This window comes from Vombatus ursinus, unplaced genomic scaffold (assembly GCF_900497805.2).
Source record: "Vombatus ursinus unplaced genomic scaffold, bare-nosed wombat genome assembly UNPS02005286.1, whole genome shotgun sequence".
NCBI lineage: Eukaryota > Metazoa > Chordata > Mammalia > Diprotodontia > Vombatidae > Vombatus > Vombatus ursinus.
Genome location: NW_020945064.1, coordinates 9,052,399 through 9,066,323, shown reverse-complemented (window position 1 = coordinate 9,066,323; position 13,925 = coordinate 9,052,399). Strand labels below are relative to the sequence as shown.

Here is a 13,925-nt window from a genome sequence, read left to right as displayed (position 1 = left end):
GATCTGGTGGAGATCAACAGCAGAGCGGCGGCTGCAGGTGGAGAGCAGCGCGGTGGGCTTGAGCCGGGTCAGGCTCTCTTCTCCCTCCCCTCCCCTTCTTCCCCTCCCCCTCCCCTCGCTCCCCGGCCCCCCCGCCCGCCTGTCCGCCAGCCGCGGGTCCGCGCCAGGGATTGGCACCGGCTTCTCCCCGACCCTTATTTATGATGCTTTTTTTCTTGGGTGCTCTGCCTGTGATGGTTTTTAGGCGGAGCCGTTTGCACCAAAAACTGTAGCAACTGCTCCCCCTTCTTTCCCCCTCCCCCCATCCCTTCCCTTCCCCTTCCCTCCTCCCCTCCGATACTGGATCAACAGCAGAAGAGGGACGGGTCCGGATCCGCGCAGATAGACAATGAATAATCGCAAGAAATTGACTTGAATTCCCCCGAAGCCGGCGCCGCCGCAGCTGAGGACGGCTCTCTTTTTTTTCTTTTTTCTTCTGTTTTCTTCTTTAAAGACAGAGGGACCACAAACAAACAGTTTGTTTCTTGTACCTTGTTCCTTTTCCCCCCTTTTTCTTTTTCGCCTTTTGGGGGATTTGCAAACCGAATTACATGCATGTCCAGTGGGGGTAGGTTTAATTTTGATGATGGAGGGTCCTACTGTGGAGGCTGGGAGGACGGCAAAGCGCACGGCCATGGGATCTGCACTGGCCCCAAGGGCCAAGGAGAATACACCGGCTCCTGGAGTCACGGCTTCGAGGTGCTGGGGGTCTACACCTGGCCCAGCGGCAACACGTACCAGGGCACCTGGGCGCAGGGCAAGCGTCATGGCATCGGCCTGGAGAGCAAGGGGAAGTGGCTGTACAAGGGAGAGTGGACTCACGGCTTTAAGGGACGCTACGGGGTCCGGGAGTGTACTGGTAATGGAGCCAAGTACGAAGGCACCTGGAGCAATGGATTACAGGACGGCTATGGGACGGAGACCTACTCGGATGGAGGTGGGTGCTGCGCCAGCCCGGAGTGCTTGAGGAGTGGGAGGGCGGTGGGCGAGGAGGGAGGCGGGAGTGTCGCTCTCTACCAGCCGAGAGCCTTCTCCATGTCTCTTTCCTCTGATTCGTTTTATTTGACTGTGTTTTTCTGGGTTCTTGTTGCTAGTTGGGCTGCTGGTGCCCGCTGCCTTGGCGGCGGTGCTGTAGAGGCCCAAAGACAGCCCAGGGAGGCTCCTGGCCCTATCGCCACAGGTTGCTTGCTCCATATGTTCAGTGGGGGTGCAGTGCAGTGGTGGTGCCTGGTGCCCCTCTCGGACTGTGTCCAGGAAGCCAAGGGGAGGGGGGTGGTTTTCCCCTCGTGGCTTAGCATTGATGGGAGGGGGAGAGATGCCAGTGTTCACTGCACCATCATAAACTAGAAGGCAAAGTGTCGGTCTAAGAGGAAGGTGGGGAGGGCCTTACAGGAGAGCTACCCTGCCTGGGGTTTTGTTTTGTGCTCTCTCAAGTTAGGGGGCCTACTGGTGGGTCACTTTGGCAGCTGAGTGGCTGTGCTGGGTCCCCTGGTCCCTTTCCTTCTCTACCAGCCTCCTCATCTCTTTGAAATAGGCTTCCTGGTTTCGGGCCTGAGCTTAGCATCCCAATATCTGGGCTCAGGGATTGGATTCTTGGTTTCATGGGCTTCCAAGGGCCTTCCCAGTTTGGAATCTAACCTGAAAAAATGCCACTGAGAAATTTAGAATGCTGTAGTGGAGGTGGGGGGGGGGGGGGAAGGGAGCAACCCCAGAAAATAACCCAGGCCAATAAACTTGTAGGGGGTTGGACCTAGGCTAATATTGTCAGACCAGGCAGCCTGTGAGGCCCATCTGTTTCTTGGATGCTACTGGAGCTGTGATTGAAGTACTTGCATTAATTTTCACCAGGAGTTTAGGGAATCTTTTCTTGATTTTATTTCTAAGATGCTACTAGAGTCAGGATCAGTTCTAAGAGCTCCAAACGGTGTAGTTTCAAGGCTGTTAATGGCTGTTGGTGTCTGTGATACTGCGTACACTCTTCGCATGTCTCCATGCCCTGACACTCTTAATATTCTCCATAAGTAACATCTGAGGTATACTGAGTGTTGATCGTTTGGGACAAAACAAATCTTGGAAGTGAGTTTCCAACCCCTGTCTTAGTTTTGAGCTCAGATGAGGCACAGGTAGTGGTTTGGTGGAAGCAGCATGTTTATTTTATAGGTGGGAAAAGAGCAAATGCAGTGTTTTATGTTTCTTTCTTGGAGGGATGGGGGTGGATCAGGGAAACACATTCGGATTCTCTGCTTTGGTCCCTTTTGTTTTGGCCACTTGAAAAAAGCTTTCAACACCTACTTGACAGTCACATATACAGAGGTGAGGTAGGGCCGGGAAGTGATGATTATTTTGGCTTATGCAACCCAAAGGAAGGGCTCATTATTAAACAAAGAGGAGGAGTCTGGTGCACTTAATTATATAATTCTCCTGCCTATCAAAACCCTGCCAAGCCCTAATCACAGACCTTGCTTTTGGGGGTAGGTTTAAAAAAAAAACAAAGATGGGCCAAGCTGTGCCCCACTGTGGGATTCTGAAGGAAAAGGAGATGGGTCTTGGATTGCAAAAGCTTCTCTCTCTCTCTCTCTCTCTCTCTCTCTCTCTCTCTCTCTCTCTCCCTCTCTCCCTCCCTCTCTCTCTCTCTCTCTCTCTCCCTCTCCCTCTCTCTCTCCCTCTCTCTCCCTGTGTGTGTGTGTGGGTGATAGGGCTTCAGCAGCAGATGTATGTGGACGGGGGAAGCAGGCAGCTTGCACTTCCCAGCTGGCATGTACCCTGTACAAAGGGAGGAGCTGTAACCCACGGGGCACCAACTAGAGAGCCCTGCAGGGACCCTTTCCCCAGACAGAAAGCTTAGGAGTGCTCCAGAGGCCGGAAGTTCCCAATAGGCTTCGAGAAAAGCTAACCTCCTCCTTAACTCTTTGTGGGTCAGCTTTAGATGTGAGGTGAGGGAGAGAGGGACAGACCGGGTAAAGATCCAGATCTCTTGTGTTAGCGAGAGTCTCCAGAGTCTGATAGGATAAATGATGTAACCCCAAGAGTGAAGCATTGTCTCCAGGTAACCCACAAGTAGGGTAGAGAGGGAGGGTTTTGTGATTAGTTTCTATCTATCCTTTTAGGAAAAGTAAACCCAGCTATAAATGATTGGTCTATGTTTGACACATGCTGCTCAGAAAGTCTGGGGTTCAAAGTGTTAACGAGAGAGATGTTTCTTTCCTGTGGGATCTCATAGGATTTATTGCTCACACATTACCCAAAGCCCTACATAGCTGACCTGGATGTAGCTGAGCCTAGCTCAGGGAGTGAGTAGATGGTTTTCACTATAAATTCTAAGACAGGAAAGTATAAGAAAGAACCACAGAACTTGGAGTCAAGAAGACCTGGGTTTGAATCTCAGTTTTATCGCTTACCAGCCGTGTGAGCTTGGACAAATCATTTCTCTCTCTGGGCCTCAGTTTTCCTTCCTGCAGAATGGGGAGATTGGACAAAATGATTGCTAAGGTTCTTTACAGTGCTCACAGTCTATGAGCCTTGGCTCTTTTAAGTTCTACCCAATAAGAGAAGAGGTAGTTGCTCGGGCACCTGATCTGGGCAGCTTTTTTTTTTTCAATCTGGCTCTGTTGTGTCCATCTCCTTGGACTCTCCACCTTGCAATAATAATCTCTAGATGTGTGGGCCATAATTCCCCACCCCCAATTAGGAAGGAGGTGTCTATTGAAAATTATCTGCCAGTCAGTAACGCACCCATTCTATCACTTCCATCTCTAAGGGAGGCTAGGAGAATCATAGGAACACAGTCAGCCAGAAAGGTGAACTTCCTGTCTAAGGTAAACAATGGTCCCTTGAACAGTTCAGTAATCAACTAGTGGTTAGTGATGGCTTAGGCACAGCAGAGTTTGGAAACCAGCATCCTAATGAATTAATGGTTTTGAAGCTAATGCTGCTTTTCCTTGCATATTAGCTGGAACATGAGGAAAGCTTCAACTCCAGCCCTGCTCCGAGTGCTGACTTGGGGAAACAGTATTTTTCATAAATAATGCACAAATGGCTCATATCCTGCGCATTTAGATGGGATCTGTGTAGAATCCATTTAAAGTGAAGACTTTTTGACCAGGCTTTCCTCCAGTCTCACTCTTTCCTAGGCAACGACACTCATTCCTTATTGATGTGAGATGAGGTTCTCTTGTAGATCATCACCAGGACCTGTTAGAGGCCCCCCAGAAACACACGGGACTTGGGACACAGGTCCCTCACGTGAAATGATGTAGAAATAGAAGCAGGTCCGTTATGTCACTGCCCACATGTGGAACCACCTAGGAAAAAAAAACTCTGCTTTCCCCAAACTTAGTGATCTCTAAGGTCCCTTCTAGCTCCAATAGGCCTTGATTCTGTAATTCCTCCCCATACCCTCTTTTATGTAAACAAATTTTTCTCTTCTCTTCTCCTTTCCTCTCCTTTTCTCTCCTCTTCTTTCCCTTTCCCTCTTTTCACCTTTTCTCCTCTCTTTTCCTCTCCTCTTCTCTCCCTCTCCTCACCTCCCTGTCTTCTCTCCTCTTCTTTCCTTCTCTGTCCTCTCATCTTCTCTCCTCTCTTCCCTCTGTTCTCTCCTCTTCTTTCTCTTTTCCTCTCCTCTTTTCTCCTCTCCTCCCTTCCTCCTCTCCTCCCTTCTCCGTGTCCTCCTCTTCTTTCTCTCCTCTCCTCTTTCTCCCCTCTCCTCTTTCTCTACTCTCCTCTCCCTCTCTTCTCTTTTTCATTCCTCTTCTTACCTCTTCCCTTTATTTCTGTCTCTCCTGTCATACATGTATCTTTCACAGAATTTTCTCCACCTACTTGACCTCCATATCCTTCTCCTAAGGTAAATATTTCCTCCTCATTGCATTGCACACAGGAATCTATCCCTCAGACCCAAAGTCACCCCCTACAAATAAACTCACCCACACCCTGAAAAATGAGTCATCACACACACACACACACACACACACACACACTTCTTCTCCCCCTCCTCCTCCACACATACCCGCATACATCTCTCTCTAATACACACATTCTATACACAGGCCCAGATTACTCATCCCACACACATCACACACACCCACAGTCAAAATTCAGATACACTTCAGGCACATGTGCACATGGGTGTGTGTGGTGCGCATGCTCACTTATGCAGGCACACATACACGCACACACCTGCCACCGAGAGATATTTTTCACCCCATTAGCTGAAACACAGACACAGAAGCTTCCATTCAAGCATTAAACCTTGTCTGTTTCTGAAATATGCACATGAAGACATGTAGTTCCTGTAAAACACTTTCCCCCAAAATATACCCCCTTTCCTTCAAAGCCATACTTGGTCTTTCTCTCACCTCTACCTGTTAAAGCTCATCCTTTAAAGCCAACTCAAGTGCTACCACATCCAGTAAGATTGCCTTGATTTCTAAAGTCAGTAACAGCCTCTTCTTTCTCAATTATTCCATAGAATGTTACTTGTACCTTTCATGTGGATTTAATATAATATTTTGTATTATAGTTATTTCTGTCTTTCATATCACTCTGCTTGGCTATCTCCTCCATGAGGGATGAAGCCTAAGCTGGTAGGTGTCTAGCATAGAGCTCTGAACACAGCAGGAACTGAATTCATGTTTGTTGAATAAATACAGACACAATGTCCTTGAGGAGCCTCAAATTAGTAATGAAATTATGTGATTTGACTTGATTTTAAATTAATGTTTGGATTGTTAATGTACTCTAAAGAAATCATACCACAGCTGCTTGGAAACAGAGTAGCAAAAATTGAAATACTGGGGAAAATTTTCATGCCGTGATAGGTTGCATTCGTCAAAGTCTAGAGTCTGGAAGGAGGGAGGTGATAGTCACACTATGTGCCCCAGCTGGACTGGTCAGATCCTATGTGCAATGTTATTTTTAGTTTGGGTGCCACAGTGTAAGAGAGACATTGATGGGAGATGTCTACAGGAGGTTGACAGGGAGGGCGAGGGAACCGAAATCACGCTCTGTGGAGGATCTGTTGAAGGAAATGGTGATATTTCACTTACATCAAATAAGACTTAGAGAAGACATGGATTGCTCTCTTCAAATATTTGACAAAGTAGACTTTTATGCTTGGTCTCAAAGGGGAGAATTAGGACTCATGGGTGGTAGTTAATTGGGAGGCAGATTTTGGCTCAATATAAAGCAGAACTTCTTAACAATTAGAGATGCCTCAACATGAACTACCTTGTTAGACAATGATTCCTCTATCACTTGAGATATTTGTGCACAGGCCAGATAGCTATGTGTCAGGGATACTTTTAGAGGGGATTCATTGTTTGGGTAGGGAGTGGACTAGATACAATATTTGTTGTTGTTCAGTTGTTTCAGGCATATCCAACTCTTCTGTTACTCTGTTTGGAATTTTCTTAGTAAAGATACTGGAATGGTTTGTTGTTTGCTTCTCCAGCTCATTTTAGAAGTGAGAAAACTGAGGCAAACAGGGTGTTGCCCAGAGTCACACAGCTAGTAAATATCTGAGGCCAAATTTGACTTCAGGTCCAGCATTCTATTCACTTTGCTACCTAGATGCTCAAATACAACCATACAATACATTAAACATTTATTAAGCATCTATCCTGTGCCAGGCACTGTGCTAAGTGCTGGGGGTACAAATAAGCAAAAGAAAGTCTCTGCCTTCAAAGAGCTTATAGTCTAACGGGGGAGAAACCACACAAAAGGGGAGGAAAGGAGAGAAGATGCAGATGATCTCTTAAATCCCTTTCTTATTTGATCTGATTTATGTTTTTAAAAATCAAAACGTCCAATTTCTGAAAGAACAAATCAAGTAGTGTAGATATTGCCGAAAAGAACTCATTTTAGAAACAGAAAAGAAGGAAATGCCTACCATCTAGGATAAAGGTTAGTCCTGGAAGATTACTTTTCAGCTGCTTTTAAAGAAAAGAAAGAAAAAAAACAGAAAAAAGGCAAATAAAAGTGGAAGGAAAAGAAAACAAGAGTATCTACCTCTTAGTTGCCAATTATAGCTGAAAAAGCAGTGTTTTTTAAAAAACACCCTTCACCCCAACTCAACTCTAGAGCTGTTTGCCAGCCTTTACATTAAGAAGCCTCAGGCAGCCGGGTGAAGTATACAAAGAATCAGCATCCTCTTTAAAAGAGCTTACCCATTCCAGGAGTGACTAACTCTGATGTGAACAATTAACTTAGCTAACCCTGGGAAAAGCACAGCTCAATCTTTACCCTCTCTAGGGAGACCAAGCTAGAGAGGTGAAAGTTTCTTTGGAGGGAGGTAACCTGGAAACATTTAGGAATAGCAACAAAAAAAGTATTATTTTCCTACCCCTGGGAAACGTTTGATTTCTTAGCTAAAAAAAAAAATAAATAGAAAAAATATGTTCCTTTGTCAATTTCTCCACTCCCCTCGCCTCGGTAAGATCTGTCAGCCCAAGTGACAAAAAAGATTGAGAAAGGAACCTACTTTATTTTCCATTTTACGTCTGTAAATAACACAAACATGCCACAGTAATTTGATGAGTAAATAAAATTTTTTTTTTAGTTTTTTTTTTTTTGGTGAAGCAACCAGGGTTAAGTGACTTGCCCAGGGTCACACAGCTGGTGTTAAATATCTGAGGCCAGACTTAACTCAGGTCCTCCTGACTCCGATGCTGGAGCTCTATCCACTGCACTACCTAGCTGCCCTGAGTAAATAAAATTCTATATAATGGCAGATATAAGGATCATGAGGGCAGGAGATTTTTCTTTTTTGCTTTTGTATCCCTCTGTGGCCTAGAACAGTACCTTAACACAGTAGATACTTAATCAGATGTTTCAGCTCAGCTGAATGAAAGGCCGTGGGTGGTATGCTTTAATTGAACTAGCTATCTGACACAGTAGAGAGAACTGTGGAGCTGGAGTCAGGACACGGAATCAAATCCCAGCACTGCCACTTGCTACCCATGTGACTTCAGACAAATCACTTCCCTTCTCTAGATCTCATTTTCTTTCTCTGGATTAGACTAGTTAATTTCTAAGATCCCTTCCAGCTTTAAATTCCATGAACAGATAGGTAGCACAGTGGATAGAGTACTGGGCCTGGAGTCGGGAAGACTCCTGCCTCAGACACTTAAGAGTTGTGTATCCCTGGGAAATCAACTTAACTTCTGTTTGCCTCAGTTTTCTCATCTGAGAAATGGGATAATAATAGCACCTACCACCTTAAAGTGCTATATAAATCCTAGATCTTATGTCCCTAAACAAGCAAAGTGACCTTAGTCCTGCAGAGAGGACTGTAAAAATAAATATCACATGTACTTCATTTCCCCCAATCATTTCCTTTCCTCACAAATATCTCCAAATTGCTATTTCCAGGAGTTAAGAATCTTCAGAGATAAATCCCTAAGGCTGACTCTTTTCATCTCTCAGATTCTGACAGCAACATATGGAGGTCTCTTAGTCTCTTCAGGACCTTGGAGAGTGTTCACCAGCTTTGCCCAGGTTTTCTGTAGATTGTAGTTGCTTCTTTTCACTGACCTAATGGCTCGAGCCCTCAGACCTTTTACGGTCATCTCTTAAAGCTAAACAAAGGAATTGAAGAGTAAATAGATTAGAAGTCTGCAGCTAGTGAGACTTTACTGCCATAATAAACTTCATGGAATGTTTGCTTATTTCATTTTATTCATCGTTATTGGTTCTAGCATTGCACTGGGGTGGTGGAAAGGAGCACACAGTTAGAGAAAGAGTGTTTTAGTGGTGGGTCCAAGTAATCTCATCAGGATTCATGAAGGCTGCTTTGAAGTTTGAAATGGATCTCTCTTTTTGGGTATGTGTGTTTGTTTACCGTTGGACTTACAGTAGGATTTGTGAGTGTGTAACTGAAAGTCAGCATTGGACTGATAGATTTTACTCATAGCAGGCAACAGGATGGAGTATTCACCATAGCCTTTCCAAACCAGAATTAATTGATTAATTATTCCTATAAATAACATTAATAGTTGGAACTGTTAACCCTGTGTGCCACTCTGTCCTATAGCTTACTTTCCTCATGAGGACTCTGTTACTTAAATGGAGATTTAGAGGAAAGGAAAAATTTCCTTAATGTTTTCCTAATCAGATCAGCAGAACCTGAAAAACAGAATTCTTTTAAAGAATCATATTGTAGTTTCCTGATCATGGATTCTGTTCAGTTCCTAATTGTTGGCTCTTTCTCTTGAGTGATTCTTTGTCTCGTTTTTGCGTGAGTAAGAAATTTCTCTGAATAATGCTGATAATACAGTGCGAATAACATAACTAATATTTAGGAAGTGTTTTTTAACAGGTTTTTGCTTTTTCTTTGTATGCTCAGCACTTAGTACAGTGCCTGGAACATTGTAAGCATTTAATAAATGCTTGCCAATTGATTGATATCATCCAATTTGGTCTTCAGAATAACCTTACAAAATAGTTTAACTATTATGCTCCCCATTTTACAGATGAGGAAATGGAGGCCCACAGAGGTGAAGTGATTCATTTATAGTCACATGACTGGTAAATGAAAGAGCTGGCACTTGGACTCAGGACTTCTGTCTCTGAATTTGCTGCCTTTTCCATCATATCCCTCTGAGTTTTAAAAACTAATGTCTAAAATGATGTTTGAAGGCATTTTCTGTGAATGCAGTTATCTATATCCCCCCTGATTCCTACTGGCAGTGAAAATGAACCTTAGCTATACTTTTGATTGAGAATATGAAGTAGAAAAAGAAGAGAGTAGAATGATGTAGAGAGAAAGTTAGATGGTTACTAACTACTAACTGTAGGGTTCTCCCGAGGATTGGAATTTCAAAACTGAAGTTTGTTGTTCACATGCCTTGTTTGGAAAATGATTTGTATGCCCATGTAAGAACATGCCACAAAACACTCATGTCGAAGGACAGAAAATAACAAATGGCCAAGAAAGCTCATTAAGGTTCCTTCTAGGTCTGTTTGTTTTGCTGTTATCTTGAATTGTCTTTTTTACCTTGATGAGTGAACTTATCACTCATTCAACAAACATATAACAAGTGATCCACTCTGGTTGAGGTGCTGTGGGGGAGACATGCATACACATAAACCAAAAGACACGGTTCCTGCCTTTGTTGAATTTACGATCTTGTAGGCGAGAGTGGGTCCACACACCTTGACCACACCAGATGTTAAGAGAGAAAGGAACAAGTGCCTAACAGTGCCAGGCACTGTGCTGAGAGCTTTACACATACTTTACACCTACTTTCATTTGATCCTAACAACAACCTTGGGATGTAGGTACTCTTAGGATTCTCACTTTACAGGTGGGGAAACTGAGGTAGCCAGAGGTTAAGTGACTTGCCCACTTTCACATAGCTTGTCAATATCTGAGGCTGGTTTTGAACTCAGTAAGTGTCTGAGGCTAAATCTGAACTTCCTGACTCTAGGTCAGAGGAAGGAGCAGTCACTATAGGCTGGGGCAGGTCAAAGAAGGCTTCTTGGAAGGTAGACCTTAAGCTAGACCTCAAAGAATGGACAAGGACTTGAGGGGGGAGAGAGGCAGGGATAATAGCTTGAGCAAAGACACAGATTTGGATATACCAGGCGTGCTAAGGGGATGTTAGTGGCAGAGTCTGGGTAGAGTGGAGGGTCTGTGTGGGAGAGGAGTGGCAGACAAGGCTGAAGATGAAGTTGGAGGCCAAGCCAAGCCTCTCCTTCACTTCTCTGATGCCTTTCCTCTAACAACCTCTCATGGGACAGTGCTCATTTCCCAAGAGGCTCAAGTGCCCGCTAAAGAAGAAAAACTACCCAGGAAGCTCTCTGGTGTTTGATAATAATTACTTCTTGCTCATTAGGCTCTAGTCAGTAGCTACTTTAATGGGCTAGAGCTAGGGATCATTTTACAGGCAGAGAGAAGCACATACTTGGGCTAAAAAGAAGTTAGGATTACACCATCCATTTTTTTTCACATGAGAGGGAGAGAAGTAGAGCCAGAACATTATTAGGGAATGCAGAAATAGAGGAGGGGGTCTGAGGATTCCCTGTCTTTGCTCGTGGCCCTGCCAACATCTAACTTCACTGCTTGCAAATAAAGAAAATAAATCACCTTGTGGATTGTCCAGAGCAAAGTTAAAATCCCAGGCTGTATTTCCCCTCCTTACTCATTGTGACCAGTGTGTACGTATGTTCGGAGGGAGTAACGTGTGTGTTTGTGTGTTTGTGTGTTTATATGTGTGTTTTCAGGAAATGCAAATTAATTTAAATATTCATTTAAGAAAAACACATATAGGAAGTAAATCTACTGAAAAAAAAAGCCTCTTCAGATGCTTTCCAAATCTTAGCAGCAATAGTTTTTTAATCAGAATAGAATGGTTGTAACTGCTAAAATATCTTAGAACAGAGAATGCCAGAACTGGAAGGGACTTTGGAACCTTGTGTGTCAGAGTTGCAAAGTCCCTTAGAACATAGAATCTCAGGGTTGGAAGAGACCTTAGAACATAGATTATCAGGGTTGGAAGGGATCTTAGAACATAAAAAGTTAGGGTTGGAAGGAATCCTTAGAACACCACATATTGTCAGGGGTGGAAGGGACCTTAGAATATATTAGGGTTGGAAGGAACCCTTAGAATGTGGATTGTCAGAACTAGAAGAGATCTTTGAACTTACGATGTCTGAGCTGGAGGGGACCTTGGGACAGAGAATGTCAGAGTTGGAAGGAACCCTGGAACATGGAATATCTGAGCTGGGAAGGATCACCTAGTTCAATCCCATCATTTGACAGAAGAGGAAATTGAGACCCAGAATAGAAAAGTGGCTTACCTAGGCCACATAGAAAATAGTGTCAGAGTTGGGTCTTGAACCCAGGGCTCCTGACTCTTGATCTGGTGTTCTTTTCTTCTGACCATGACTACACCTGCTATTTAGGTTATCCATGGCACTGGTCCCCTGGAGTGATGTGAACAAACATCTGAGTTTGTGTGTTATTTTGTGGTTTGACTGTTGCAGGGTACCCTTGGGAGTAAATTCATTAGTTGCCCACTAGAGAATGGAGCATATTTATAGCAGAGGTCAGTGTTCTGGGATGGTTTGAACAATCCGTAGTGAGCCAGCCAGAAGTACCTGCTGAGTGCTCACAGGTGCAGAGCGTTGGCTAGGAGTCTGAGTAAAGAACAGAAGGTGCTTACAGTCCAAAACACTGACCGGCAACGTGCCTCAGTGCATTAGCACTGAGGCCTAGGCTGGGGCTCAGGAGACCTTGGCACTATTTCTGGTACCTTCATAGAGTCTCCAAGTGCTCTTGCACCTGTTCTGTGGACCCTCTCAGCTTCGGTTTCCTCATCTGGGAAAGGCATTGGATGGAGCCTTCCAGGGCAAGGCTAGGAGGGTTAATGAGATAACCTGTCCTCAAAGTAAGTTGGGAAAAAAGTTGTTAGCATTTCTTTTTAGCAAAGATGGTGCACTATGGAAGTTTTGTTTCATTTTGAGCCCAAAGTTCCAAGGAGAATACATTTCTGTCTAAACTTATGATACTTGAGAGTTTTGGAGATGCTCTGGTTTTGAGAGTAGCTGTGGAAAGACAGTACTTGGGGCCAGGAATTCTGCATTCAAATTCTGGCTCCAACTGTGTGGACATGACTGGGCAAGTAATTTTATATCTTTGAGCCTCATTTTTCCTTATCAGTAAAATGGGGGTAGGGGCAGCTAGGCGGCACAACAGGACTTGAAGTCAAGAAGAGCTGAGTTCAAGTCTGGCCTCAGACACTTATTAACTCTGAGAACCTGGGCAAGTCACTTAACCCTGTTTGCCTCAGTTTCCTCATCTGTCAAATGAGCTGGAGACGGAAATGACGAAAACACTCCAATATCTTTGCCAAGAAAACCCCAAATGGGGTCAGGAAGAATCAGACATGACTTAAATGACTGAAGAACATCGACAAAAATGGGGATAGTAATCCTCTCACCACCTTTTTGTCAAGGTTGTTGTGAGAAAAGTGCTTGGCAGTCCTTGAAGGGTTGGAAGGGGGGCAACCTGGCCTACTGTATAGGAGCTGACGTCAGAGTTAGGAAGACCTAACTCTGATACCTACTGGCTTGATGACCCTGGGCAAGTCATTTAATAGGCAACTCTTGACCAGATTTCAGAGTGGGTGCTGATTTCCACTGGTCAAGGGTATTCTTCCTTCTGAGCATTCAGCATGAAATAATGTGTCCAATGGGAAAAAACCCTATGTAAAGGTAAGTGACTTCATTTCAGCTCTGTGGGTATATCCTCTACTCCTGTAGATTGCAGTCTCAGCCTCTTAGCAGTGTCAAGCACAGAGAGAGCTTGATAATTGTTTGTTGAAGGACAGCTAGTGGCATGTGGATAGAGCATTGGCCCTGGAATCTGGAGGACCTGAATTCAAATCCGGCCTTAGACACAAAACACTCACTAGCTGTGTGACCCTGGGCAAGTCACTTAACCCCATTGCCTAGCCAAAAAACAATCGATCAGATCCCTGAATGGCTTTGAGTTTCTTTAGCTGTAAGATGAAGAGAATTTAGCAGTCATTCTTTGAGGTCCCTTAGAGCCCCAAATGTTTTATGATGCTGAGTTTTCCTCCTCCTCCTTCTTCTTCCCTTCTTTCCTTCTTCTTCTTTCTTCTTTTTTTCTTCTTCCTTCTTCTTCTTCCTTCTCTTCCTCCTTCTTCTTCTGGCAGTCGGGGTTAAGTAACTTGTCCATGGTCACACAGCTAGTGAATATCATGTGTCTGAGGCCTTTATTCTTTAGTTGATTCTCTTTATGAGTTGCCATGGATGGGGAAAGAAATCACCACATGGTAGCCAGTCTTCTAATAGTGAACCTTCCCAATCCTAGCATCATCACATCATAGATTTAAAGCTGGAAAATGCTGTTGGAGTCATTTAGT

The 13,925-nt window shown here is 44.3% G+C and overlaps 1 protein-coding gene across 1 annotated transcript in view; it reads left to right on the top strand.

The window, feature by feature from the left end:
• The first annotated feature begins 594 nt into the window (after positions 1-594).
• The window catches only part of JPH3 (junctophilin 3), a 191,426-nt gene continuing 178,095 nt past the window's right edge, over positions 595-13,925 (top strand). Inside the window, exon 1 of the mRNA XM_027845741.1 lies at positions 595-976. Coding sequence (XP_027701542.1) covers positions 595-976 — 382 coding nt within the window. The remainder of the gene's footprint in view (positions 977-13,925) is intronic.